General features: G+C 41.5%; 1 protein-coding gene across 1 annotated transcript in view; it reads left to right on the top strand.

The window, feature by feature from the left end:
* Window positions 1-13,271, top strand: part of cyfip2 (cytoplasmic FMR1 interacting protein 2) — a 252,229-nt gene that overhangs the window by 165,238 nt on the left and 73,720 nt on the right. The window contains exons 21-23 of the mRNA XM_051934205.1: window positions 62-181; window positions 2,920-3,119; window positions 3,315-3,402. Of these exons, the coding sequence (XP_051790165.1) occupies window positions 62-181; window positions 2,920-3,119; window positions 3,315-3,402 (408 nt within the window). The remainder of the gene's footprint in view (window positions 1-61; window positions 182-2,919; window positions 3,120-3,314; window positions 3,403-13,271) is intronic.

Genomic DNA, 13,271 nt, shown 5'->3' with positions numbered 1-13,271 from the left:
TAACATCACTTATTTTCAGAAATTTAAAACATGCTGTTCACTTTTTGTTTTATATTTCTAGCTTCTAGGAAGATCCATTGATCTTAACCGATTGATTACACAAAGGATATCAGCGGCAATGTATAAATCTCTGGATCATGCAATTAGTCGATTTGAGAGCGAAGATCTCACGTCTATAGTGGTAAGTTGTCCTACAGGGAGCTTTGTGTAAACGTCTGAAAGGCAGTTTTAAATAGTATAGGAGCAACAGTCATGTTTTACCATTGTTATCTATTATACCACAGGACTTGAAGATGCTATGATAACTTATAGAAATGAGTGTGCTTTTGTTGAGTCCTAGCAATCCTAGCAACCAGAATAAATTCTCAGGAAGCTACAGTGTTAGAAAATAAAGCATTGATTTCAATGGAAAAACTAAGGTATCAAATAAACATAAAAGAGAATAAAGCCCTACAGCCTCTCTCAGCCTGTACTCACTTATATTGGTAAATAAAAGCACAGCAGGCCGTGAAAACAAAACCAGACTTTGTTGTTTATCCTCTTGACTAGCTGAGCTACCCTTCTTAGATGGACTAAAATCTGAGTAATCAAAGTATATTTCATCTTTAACGTTTGCAGTACATCTTCAATTGGTAGGTATATTTTAATAAACAGAGTAACAAAATGCATTGCATTGGTCATTCCAAAAGATGGTGCATTACGCATTACTACAAATGTTTGTGATGCACCATCTGTTATGACCAATACAATGCATATGTCTGTGTTATATTCCATTCGGTATATGATTTGTAAATGCAGTGATAATGTTTGTGATGTGGCAATACATTTTATCACCGCAAATGTCTGTGCTGCACCATCTGTTTGCATTGCATTAATTGATGTTGTGGAGACTGGCCCGGACACAGACAGCGATGGTTCACCCAACACACGTTTATTCATATTTTACACAACAATAAAGTGCCACACAACCCCAAAACTCCCCCAAAAGTCCAGGCCTTTCCCGAGCTCCGTCCTTCTCCGCTCAAGCCACTGAACGGAGGGAGGCGGCCCCTTTTATAATCTTTTATAATAGATGTGCTCCAGGTGCATCCCGATTAACCTCCGCTGGCACTCCCCAGTGTGGCAGAAGTACCGGCCGCACACCCGGAAGCACTCCAGGTGTCCCTGGTCGTCTTCCCCCCAGCACTTCTGCCACACTGGACCAGGGCTCTCCAGGCATTGGGGCGCCCCCTGGCGGTGACCATGAGCCCCTATAGGGTTGAGCTTCCAAGCTCAGTTCCCGTGGTCCCCAAAGCCACCAGGGCGGTCGCCCCCTGGTGGTCTGGAGGAGGCGTAATCCCTCCTCCGGTCCTTCCGGGCATCCTGGCTGGGTTCCACCCCCAGCCGCTTGCCACAATGTTTAATTTACTAGAGTTTCTCAAATCTCATCGAACTAAAGTAGCACGTTAAAAGCTAACGGGCTTTCTCTTACGCAGACAGGCACGTGCAGGCAGTGATCGCCACACAGAATTTATTACATTCATGATATTACAGCTCTCGGAACATTTTAGAGTACTAAGATGTATGCTTGATATAATTTTCATGAAGAAATGCATTAAAGCATATATTAAACGTGGTGGGGGGGTCCCGGTGGCACAGCGGTAGCGATGAACGGGCGGCCCATCCCGGGATTGTTCCTGCCTCCTGCACATTGCTTGCTATTAAACGTGTGACTCTGAATGGAATAATTTATTACAGCAGCTTTTAAAAAGTCACACACAGCTATAAAGTTTTCATGACCCAATGGAACATTTGCACTATATGGCCAAAAGTATTAGGATGCCTGCCTTTACACACACATGAACTTTATTGCCATTCCCTTCTTCATACATAGGCTTTAATATGGAGTCGGCCCACCCTTTGCAGCTCTAACAGCTTCAGCTCTTCTGGGAAGGCTTTCCACGAGGTGTACGAGTGTGTTGATGGGTATTTATGATCAGGAGAGCATTTGTGAGGTCAGGCACTGATGTTGGACGAGAAGGCCTGGCTCCCTCGCAGTCTCCACTCGAATTCATCCCAAAGGTGGTCTATCAGGTTGAGGTCAGGGCTCTGAGCAGGCCACTGAAGTTCCTCGCTCCTCCATTTCTTTTATAGACCTTGCTTTGTGCACTGGTGTGTGCCCAGTCATGTTGCCATCCACCAAACCGTCCTCACAAAGTTGGGAGGATGAAATTGTCCTAAATGGCTTTGTCTTCTGAAGCATTAAGAGTTTCTTTCACTGGAGCTAAGGGGCCAAGACCAACCCCTACACCATGTGTGATTCGTCACTCCAGAGGACACATCTGCACTGCTCTAGAGTCCAGTGGCAGGCGGTGGGCTTTACAAACCAATGCATCCGATGCTTTGCATTGCACTTGGTGATGTCAGGCTTGGCTGCAGCTGCTCGGCCATGGAGACCCACCCCACGAAGCTCTCTCTCTACACTGCACTGTTCATGAGCTTCTGGTGGTCTGAAGCTATTGACTCTGAAGAAAGCTAGCGACTTCTGCCTACCTCAGCATGCACTGTCCCCGCTCTGTGATTTGATGTGGCCTACCACATCATGGCTGACTTGCTGTTGTTCCCAGTTGTTATAATACCACTAACAGGTATCCGTGGAATATTTAGTAGTGAGGAAATGGACTTATTGCACATGTGGCATCCTATCAGGGTACCAAGCTTGAATTCACTGAGCTCCTGAGAGTGACCCGTTCTTTCACCAATGGCTGTAGAAGCCAGCAGTCTGCATGCCAAGGGGCTCGAGTTTATACACCTGTGGTCATGGAAGTGATTGGAACACTGGAATTCAATGATTTGGAGTGTGTGTGTTCAATACTTTTGACAATACAGTGTATAAAGTTTGCATAACTCAATGAAACATTTGCTAATTTTCTTTTTCAGGAATTGGAATGGCTGATAGAAGTGAATCGCTTAACCCATCGTCTCCTCTCCAAGCACATGACCCTCGACAGTTTTGACGCCATGTTCAGGGAAGCCAATCATAACGTGTCAGCTCCGTATGGGCGTATAACGCTTCATGTTTTTTGGGAGTTGAACTTTGACTTCCTTCCAAACTACTGCTACAATGGATCCACAAACAGGTCTGACAACATGTCTGTCATTGGTTTTGATGTCCGTTTATTTAGGTCCCGTTGATCATGTCATAAATCTTTTCTCACAAATAAATTAGCGTGTCTCCTTTACTCTGCGTGACAAGTTAACAATTACACTATTAATGAAATAATACAATAAAGTTGACAGATTTTTATATCCGATGATTATTTTCTTTACTTTAGGTTTGTACGGACCGCCATTCTTTTCACTCAAGAGCCACAAAGAGACAAGCCGGCAAATGTCCAGCCCTACTATCTGTATGGGTCAAAGGTGAGTACTCGATGCATTGTGTTTCATTCTGAATGGGAAAATACAGTGCATCCAGAAAGTATTCCCAGCGCTTCATCACTTTTTCCACATTTTGTTATGTTACAGCCTTATTCCAAAATGGATTAAATTCATTTCTTTCCTCAGAATTCTACACACAACACCCCATAATGACAACGTGAAAAAAGTTTAGTTGATATTTTTGCAAATTTATTAAAAATAAAAAAATTGAGAAAGCACATGTACATAAGTATTCACAGCCTTTGCCATGAAGCTCGAAATTGAGCTCAAGTGCATCCTGTTTCCCCTGATCATCCTTGAGATGTTTCTGCAGCTTCATTGGAGTCCACCTGTGGTAAATTCAGTTGACTGGACATGATTTGGAAAGGCACACACCTGTCTATAGAAGGTCCCACAGTTGACAGTTCATGTCAGAGCACAAACCAAGCATGAAGTCAAAGGAATTGTCTGTAGACCTCCAAGACAGGATTGTCTCGTGCCACAAATCTGGGGAAGGTTACAGAAAAATTTCTGCTGCTTTGAAGGTCCCAATGAGCACAGTGGCCTCAGTCATCCGTAAGTGGAAGAAGTTCGAAACCACCAGGACTCTTCCTAGAGCTGGCCGGCCATCTAAACTGAGCGATCGGTGGAGAAGGGCCTTAGTCAGGAAGGTGACCAAGAACCTGATGGTCACTCTGTCAGAGCTCCAGAGGTCCTCTGTGGAGAGAGGAGAACCTTCCAGAAGGACAACCATCTCTGCAGCAATCCACCAATCAGGCCTGTATGGTAGAGTGGCCAGACGGAAGCCACTCCTTAGTAAAAGGCACATGGCAGCCCGCCTGGAGTTTGCCAAAAGGCACCTGAAGGACTCTCAGACCATGAGAAAGAAAATTCTCTGGTCTGATGAGACAAAGATTGAACTCTTTGGTGTGAATGTCAGGCGTCACGTTTGGAGGAAACCAGGCACCGCTCATCACCAGGCCAATACCATCCCTACAGTGAAGCATGGTGGTGGTAGCATCATGCTGTGGGGATGTTTTTCAGCGGCAGGGACTGGGAGACTAGACAGGATAAAGGGAAAGATGACTGCAGCAATATACAGAGACATCCTGGATGAAAACCTGCTCCAGAGCGCTCTTGACCTCAGACTGGGGCGACGGTTCATCTTTCAGCAGGACAACGACCCTAAGCACACAGCCAAGATATCAAAGGAGTGGCTTCAGGACAACTCTGTGAATGTCCTTGAGTGGCCCAGCCAGAGCCCAGACTTGAATCCGATTGAACATCTCTTGAGAGATCTTAAAATGGCTGTGCACCGACACTTCCCATCCAACCTTATGGAGCTTGAGAGGTGCTGCAAAGAGGAATGGGCCAAACTGGCCAAGGATAGGTGTGCCAAGCTTGTGGCATCATATTCAAAAAGACTTGAGGCTGTAATTGCTGCCAAAGGTGCATCGACAAAGTATTGAGCAAAGGCTGTGAATACTTATGTACATGGGATTTCTCAGTTTTTTTATTTTTAATAAATTTGCAAAAACCTCAAGTAAACTTTTTTCACGTTGTCATTATGGGGTGTTGTGTGTAGAATTCTGAGGAAAAAAATGAATTTAATCCATTTTGGAATAAGGCTGTAACATAACAAAATGTGGAAAAAGTGATGCGCTGTGAATACTTTCTGGATGCACTGTATTCAGTAAATCGAGAAGAGTCGCGAGTCAACGTTACACATGAATCCTTTTTGCTTTGCGCCCCCCCCATCACCCCCCCCCCCCCCCCCCAACACCATAACTGATCATCTATGAGGGAGGAGCGAAAGCTTTAGATTCGTCAAAGATTTCGATCTCCGGTTTTCAATGGATCTCGACGTTTTTGGGTCCCCTGATGCCAAAAACCTCGATATCTCGATGATGGGTGTGTCTGTGTGTCACAGTTTTTTGAGGACGGTCTGGAGCTAAAATGGCTGGACGGAAAAATCCCAAACTCGAAACTTAAGTCTGTTATGAGATGACGATGTGCTGATTCGTTTTCAGAGCCAAATTGTGCAAAAAAAGAGGAACACTCAAATACCGTAATTCTGCAAGTAATTATGAATTCTTCTCATCAGTTGCTATTGTAATGACCAATTTTATAATCAGAAAGATCAGCATCAGAGCGGTAAATAATTTCTGAGACTAGGGGGCTTATCCCCCTACTCGCTTCACTCGCCAACCCCCGTGTTTGGTTTTCCTGATACACACTTTTAAGATTTGTTTTTTTCTTTGAATTGTTGCTATTTCATTAGTTTCACTTTTATTTCAGAACTTATGTAAAAGCAATACAGTGGTACCTCGGTATACGTCCTTAATCCGTTCCAGATCCTTTGACTTATACCAAACAGGACGTATACCAAACAAATTTTTCCCATAAGAAATAAAGGGAAAATGATTAATCCGTTCCCATGAAATAAAATCCTATTGTTATTGACATATCATACATTGATGGGGTTGTATAAAATAATTTAAACACTGCTTAATACTAAAATACATACAGTAAATACAAAAGCAATTAGATGAAATAAATTAAAATTTAACCTCACTTTACTTTTTAATAACTTCTTTGTTTTTCACAATCGTAGATACCGTCGTTCTCGGCATACGGTATGCAGCAGCCATGTCCCGGGTACGCATGCCACCTTCATACTTTTCAACAATCAATTCAAATTTACGTGAAAAAACACAAAATCACGTGAAAATTCACATAGAGTTATAGTGCGGGTTGTTCACTGAATGCTAGCAACTGGCGTACTGACGCTCGTGGGCAGCGTAGGGTAGCGCGTGGTGTGACGATACAGGTCCGCTTCACGCTCCCATACGTCCTTACGGGGAGTCCTGAACCCGACAGCGTCGGTAATGTCACCGAGATGAGCTGACAAATGAGGACAATTCTCAAATGAAGCCAGGGGATAGTGCAAGAATGCCAAGTGCTTTTATTTAAAGCAAAAATCAGTGTCCAAACAAAAAGTGCAGTGCATCTGGTTTCAATAAATAATTATTTAATAAATATCCATAAAAACAAATGTTCTGTGGGGATAAAAACAACAATAAATAAATCCGATAAAATCCGAGGTTAAAAATGCAGTCTCACTCTTCCCGATCACAGCCCACCTGTGCAGGTGCGACTCGCTCCAACTACCTCATTAACTTCCCCTGCGGTTGTGCAATCGCGCCCACGGAAACGACACGGCTATACGGGTTAAAACCTGCCCCTTTTTTTTGAAGCCACGGACCCGCTATACCACACGCGGTGTTCTAGCACGCGAGTCGTATACCAAGCAAAATTTTTTCACGTCCAAACAGGACATATACCAAGTTGGACTTATTCCAAAGCAGACGTATAACGAGGTACCACTATATTTGGAATCTTCTGGAGTCCCAATATGCTGAATCTTTTTAATGAGGTCCGTGAGACACGTGTTTAACGACTTTGTACCATAATTCAGGATAGGTTTCTCTGTTTGGAGTTTCAGCACGGTGGCGCAGTGGGTAGCGCTGCTGCCTCGCAGTTGGGAGAGCTGGGGACCTGGGTTCACTTCCCGGGTCCTCCCTGCGTGGAGTTTGCATGTTCTCCACATATCTGCGTGGGTTTCCTCCGGGCGCTCCGGTTTCCTCCCACAGTCCAAAGACATGCAGGTTAGGTGGATTGGCGATTCTACATTGGCCCTAGTTTGTGCATGGTGTGTGGGTGTGTTTGTGTGTGTCCTGCGGTGGGTTGGCACCCTGCCCGGGATTGGTTCCTGCCTTGTGCCCTGTGTTGGCTGGGATTGGCTCCAGCAGACCCCCGTGACCCTGTGTTCGGATTCAGTGGGTTGGAAAATGGATGGATGGATGAATTTCAGCACAGACAAAGCGATGGACATCATCAGCAGTTACTAATTTTTTTTGCAAAGTAACCAATAAATGCATTTGAGGTAAACCATGTTTTTGAAATTCTCTGACTTACACTTCAAAGCCTTACAATATTTACATACTTCTGACATATCACCTGTGTCCGTATATTCGCTCTCTATTTGCCTTTTCGTTATTTCTGTGAGGAATAATTTATCTTTTTTTGCACTCATGCGATGTTTACTTTCTTTATTTTGACACTGTCGTTTTGTTCTTCTTTCGTATTCTGTATCTTGCGCTGCATGTGTTTCGCGCCTATACGTTTTTTTTTGAGTCTTTTGAATTCCAGTTTTCATGATCTCTAACCTGCTCTGCATGTGTTTGGCCCCCTTTGTTTTGTAACCTCTTTATGACGTTTTACTTTATTTTCTACTCCGTTTTTTATTTCTGACCTCGCTTTGTCCTGCTTGTTTTTCAGTGACATCTGGTCCGTTGTGATTATTTTCCCTTTTTCGAGTATTAATTTCCGTTTGTTTGCGCTACTGCGATCTTTACTTTTTTTTTTTATACTTTCTAATTTTCCTACTTTCATATTCTTTCAACTTTCTCCACATTTGTAAGCACATACGTTTTTTTTTTTTGAGTCTTTCGAATTCCACTGCTTTCATAATCTGCTCTGCACGTGTACAGCGCCAACGTTTGTGAACGTCTTTATGAAGTTCTACTTTGTCTTTTACTCTTGTCTTTTAATTCTGAGCCCGATTGGACGTGCTTTGTTTCAGTTCCATTTGTTACGGGCTGATAATTACTTTCCTTATTTTCTGAATTTGCACCTCGATTATTTTTTCTTTTTTGCTCTTTTTTCTCTCCCAATGCTTTTGAGTCTCTTTTCTACACGCTGCTTTCTTCTTTGCTTAGTCGTCGACGTTTCATTTATAACGTATTGTCCTTATAAGCTTTATATGCACTGAGAGCCCTGGATCTGTGTGTGCTCAAATCCTTCATGAGACTGAATGTTTTGCTGCCCCGTTGTCTTATTTGATCCATCCATCCATCCATCGCTTATCCGAGGTCAGGTCGATGGGGGTAGCAGCCTAAGCAGGGAAGCCCAGACATCCCTCTCCCCGGCCACCTCCTCCAGCTCCTCTGGGAGGACCCCGAGGCGTTCCAGGGCCAGCCGGGAGATATAATCCCTCCAGCGTGTCCTGGGTCTGCCCCGTGGCCTTCTCCCAGTGGGGCATGCCCCCCCCAGGGAGGCGTCCAGGGGGCATCCTGACCAAATGCCCGAACCACCTCAACTGACTCCTCTCAATGCGGAGGAGCAGCGACTCTACTCCGAGTCTCTCCCGGATAAGTGAACTCCTCACCCTGTCTCTAAGAGAAAGTCCAGCCACCCTGCGGAGAAAACTCATTGCGGTTGCTTGTATCTGCGATCTTGCTCTTTCGGTCACTACCCAAAGTTCGTGGCCATAGGTGAGGGTAGGAACGAAGATCGAATGGTAAATCGACAGCCTCGCCTTTTGGCTCAGCTCTCTCTTCACCACGACGGACCGTTGCAGAGCCTGCATTACTGCGGATGCCGCACCGATCCATCTGTCGACCTCCCGCTCCATTCTTCCTTTACTCGTGAACAAGACCCCGAGATACTTGAACTCCTCCACTTGAGACAGTACTGTGCTCCCAACCCGGAGAGAGCATTCCACCCTTTTCCGACTGAGAACCATGGCCTCGGATTTAAAGGTCTTATTTCATATTGATTGTAAGTAGGTCGTGTCTTGCAAGAATCTCATCTTCTACGTCATCGCGAGACGGTCCTGGGTCAATCTCTTGGCACAATTTCTCATGTTTAAGGTCCTTGTGGGTCTTTCAACTGTCTTCCGTGATCTTAACGTGAAGATCACGTCTCGACGCCCTACTGTTTCTCTCCAGGATTTTTTTTTTATAATAGAGGTATGTTACAGACTAGTTCAGGTAACTTGGTTCTGAAGGCACAAAGCCTACTGACACTATAATTTTTTTACACAAGACTGGTGGAGCCCTGCCATGTGAACAGTTGTGGTCTCTTCGGTAAGACTGGGAAATCTAACAGAACAGCGTCTGGTATCAGTTAGGTTCATTTACACAACATATTATATTTAAAAATATTTCAATTTACACCAATCAGCATACACATAAACAGTATATTTTAATAACATCCCCATGTCTTAATGTTATCTAACGGTCACAGAATAGTTTAACAGATTGAAAGGTAAAAAATCTGGCTCATGGAATAAGACTTCAGGTATGTCAATTATTATCAGATTACAAAATAAAACGTTTTAAAAGTCTTATGATATCATGCCGTAACTTCATGTACTACCACAAATGAAGTCCTAATTTAACACCACTTTACAATTTCATACAGCACAAATCATTTTTCTCTTACAGTACCTACACAATTTTGAAAGGTAGACTTGGCTTTATTCTTCATTTAAAGAAGGTAATATTCAGATGATCCAAAATTAATTAATTTTGAATTTTACCAACATTTTACCACTATTACCAACTTTTTGCATTTACAATGCCTTGTGAAAGCATATCATCCCCCTCAGGGTTTGTCCTCATTTATCTCATCACCACCTGGAATTCAAATGGATTTTTGGGGGCATTGCACCATTTGATTTAAGCAACATGTCTACCGCTTTAAGGGTGCAAAATATTTCTTATTGTGACACAAACAATAATTAAGACACAAAAAACAGAAATCCTGATTGTGCATAAGTATTCACCCCCCAAAGTCAATACTTTGTAGAGTTCCGTTTTTGCTTCAGTCCCAGCTGCAGGTCTCTATTAGCTTAGCACACCTTGCCACTGGGATAGATAGATAGATAGATAGATAGATAGATAGATAGATAGATAGATAGATAGATAGATAGATAGATAGATAGATAGATAGATAGATAGATAGATAGATAGATAGATACTTTATTAATCCCAATGGGAAATTCACATTCTCCAGCAGCAGCATACTGATACAATAAACAATATTAAATTAAAGATTGATGATAATACAGGTAAAAAACAGACATTAACTTTGTATAATGTTAAATGTTAACGTTTACCCCCCTGGGTGGAATTGAAGAGTCACATATTTTGGGGGAGGAACGATCTCCTCAATCTGTCTGTGGAGCAGGACAGTGACAGCAGTCACCCATTCCTTGAGGCCAAACTACTCCAACTCCTTCAAGTCTGATGGCTTGTGTTGGTGTCCAGCCATCGTCAAGTCATGCCACAGATTCTCCATTGGATTGAGGTCTGAGCTTTGACTCGGCCATTCAACGACATTTCAATGCGTCTCTTTAAACCCCTCCTGTGTCACTTTAGTAGTATGTTTAGGGTCGTTCATTATCCTGCTGGAAGGTGAACCTTCATCCCAGTCTCAGATCTCTGGCGGACACAAACAGGTCTCAAGAATTGCCCTGTATTTAGTGCCATCAATTTTTCCTTCAATCCTGACCAGTTTTCCCATCCCCACAGCCTGTCACCCCACGGTTCACTGTGAGAATGGTGTGCTCGGAGCGAGGGGAAGTGTTGGGTTTGCGCCACACATGGTGTTTCCTGTGATGGCCAAAAAGTTCAATTTTAGTCTCATCTGACCAGAGAACCTTCTTCCATGTGTTTGGGGAGTCCACCATATGCTGTTAGGCAAACTCCAAACTTGTTTTTTTAAGCAATGGCTTGTTTCTGGCCACTCTTCCATAAAGCCCCACTCTATGGAGTGTATGTCTTAAAGAGGTCCAAAGGACAGATACTCCCATCTCTGCTGTGGATCTTTGCAGCTCCTTCAGTGTTCTCCTTGGTGTCTTTGTTGCATCTCTGATAAATGCCCTCCTTGCCTGGTCTGTGAGCTTTGCTGAGTGGCCTTCTCTTGTTGGTTATGTAGTCGTATGATATTGTTTCCATTTTATTATCATAAATATAATGGTTGCTCTGTGGTATATTCATAGTTTGGGATATTTTTTTATAACCCAACTCTGATCTTTACTTCCACACAACTTTGTCTCTGACCTGTCTGGAGTGCACCGGAGTCTTCGTGTTGCTTGTTTAGTGCTGCTGCAGAGTCAGGGCCTTTAAGAATGGAATGAATCATGTGACAGATCATGTGACATTTTGATTGTAACTAATGATGCAACTTTTGAAGTGAACTGGTTGGACCAGATCTTATATAGAGGATGAATACATATGCACTCACAATGTTTCATTTTTTACTTGTTTTATATATATATATATATATATATATATATATATATATATATATACACACACACACAAGGTATTTTATTTAATTCTGCTTCAACAATGTGAACTATATTGTTAAAGACCAATATATTATATCCAAATTAAAATACATTTTAATTCCAGATTGTAAAGTGACAAAACATGACAGATACAGAGGGGGGCGAATACTTTTGCAAGGCACTATGTTTTTGGCAAAGGCTCACTAAATGGCAGTTTTATAGTTCATTATAACAAGGATTGCCCAAACCCTTCTTTTAAATTCTAGTTGTGGTTAATTTGAACTGACCTTCTTGCAACTACAGCGCACTGAAACAGCCCATTTCTTAGGTGTTGTGTAAAAATGGTGTATGTTTTGAATAACGGCTGCTATTGAAAGGAGAAGTTTGGTATTTTTCCAAGTCAAACTTTTTGAAAATGGGGTATATATTCATTTGGCAGGCAAAATCAAGTGTCAAACTCCAGCGTTTTCTATAAATTAAAAAAAATTACTTTGCCCGCACAAGTGCTTTACAATGGAGATAATAGAGCATGCAGGAAGCACCACCAGAAAATAAAAGCCTAAAACTCAGAGATTATGTCCTATTTGAGTCCTGAGTATCTTCTGATGCGTATTTGTGGCAGCAAAGGGGATCTGGAAATAATCATTTTGTCGCATATTCCTGGTATGTATATATTTATTTTTTTAATTGGCTTCTGTAAAAACCCTAATTTCCCCCAGGGGATAAAAAAGATCTATCTATCTATCTATCTATCTATCTATCTATCTATCTATCTATCTATCTATCTATCTATCTATCTATCTATCTATCTATCTATCTATCTATCTATCTATCTATCTGTCTATAGTGCCTTTCATCTATCCTTCCAACTGTACTAATCTTTCTATCCTGCCTACTACTCTAAAATATCTATCTATCTATCTATCTATCTATCTATCTATCTATCTATCTATCTATCTATCTATCTATCTATCTATCTATCTATCTATCTATTATATAGTGCCTTTCATACCTATTTAACTATCTATCTATTATATAGTTCCTTTCTATCTATCTATCTATCTATCTATCTATCTATCTATCTATCTATCTATCTATCTATCTATCTATCTATCTATCTATCTATTATATAGTGCCTTTCATACCTATTTAACTATCTATCTATTATATAGTTCCTTTCTATCTATCTATCTATCTATCTATCTATCTATCTATCTATCTATCTATCTATCTATCTATCTATCTATCTATCTATTATATAGTGCCTTTCATACCTATTTAACTATCTATCTATTATATAGTGCCTTTCTATCTATCTATCTATCTATCTATCTATCTATCTATCTATCTATCTATCTATCTATCTATCTATCTATCTATCTATCTATCATATAGTGCCTTTCATATCTATCTATCTATCTATCTATCTATCTATCTATCTATCTATCTATCTATCTATCTATCTATCTATCTATCATATAGTGCCTTTCATATCTATCTATCTATCTATCTATCTATCTATCTATCTATCTATCTATCTATCTATCTATCTATCTATCTATCTATCTATCTATCTATCTATCTATCTATCTATCTATCTATCTATCCTCACAAACCAACCACATGGCACACACACTTTATTGTTTGATTTGTTCTGATTTGGAGTAAATAACACTCTATGAGGGGTAAAAGGTTAGCAGAAGACTACAAGTTCTGAGGTTTCTTTTAAAAT

This window comes from Erpetoichthys calabaricus, chromosome 11 (assembly GCF_900747795.2).
Source record: "Erpetoichthys calabaricus chromosome 11, fErpCal1.3, whole genome shotgun sequence".
NCBI lineage: Eukaryota > Metazoa > Chordata > Cladistia > Polypteriformes > Polypteridae > Erpetoichthys > Erpetoichthys calabaricus.
This window is presented reverse-complemented; position numbering and strand designations above follow the sequence as displayed.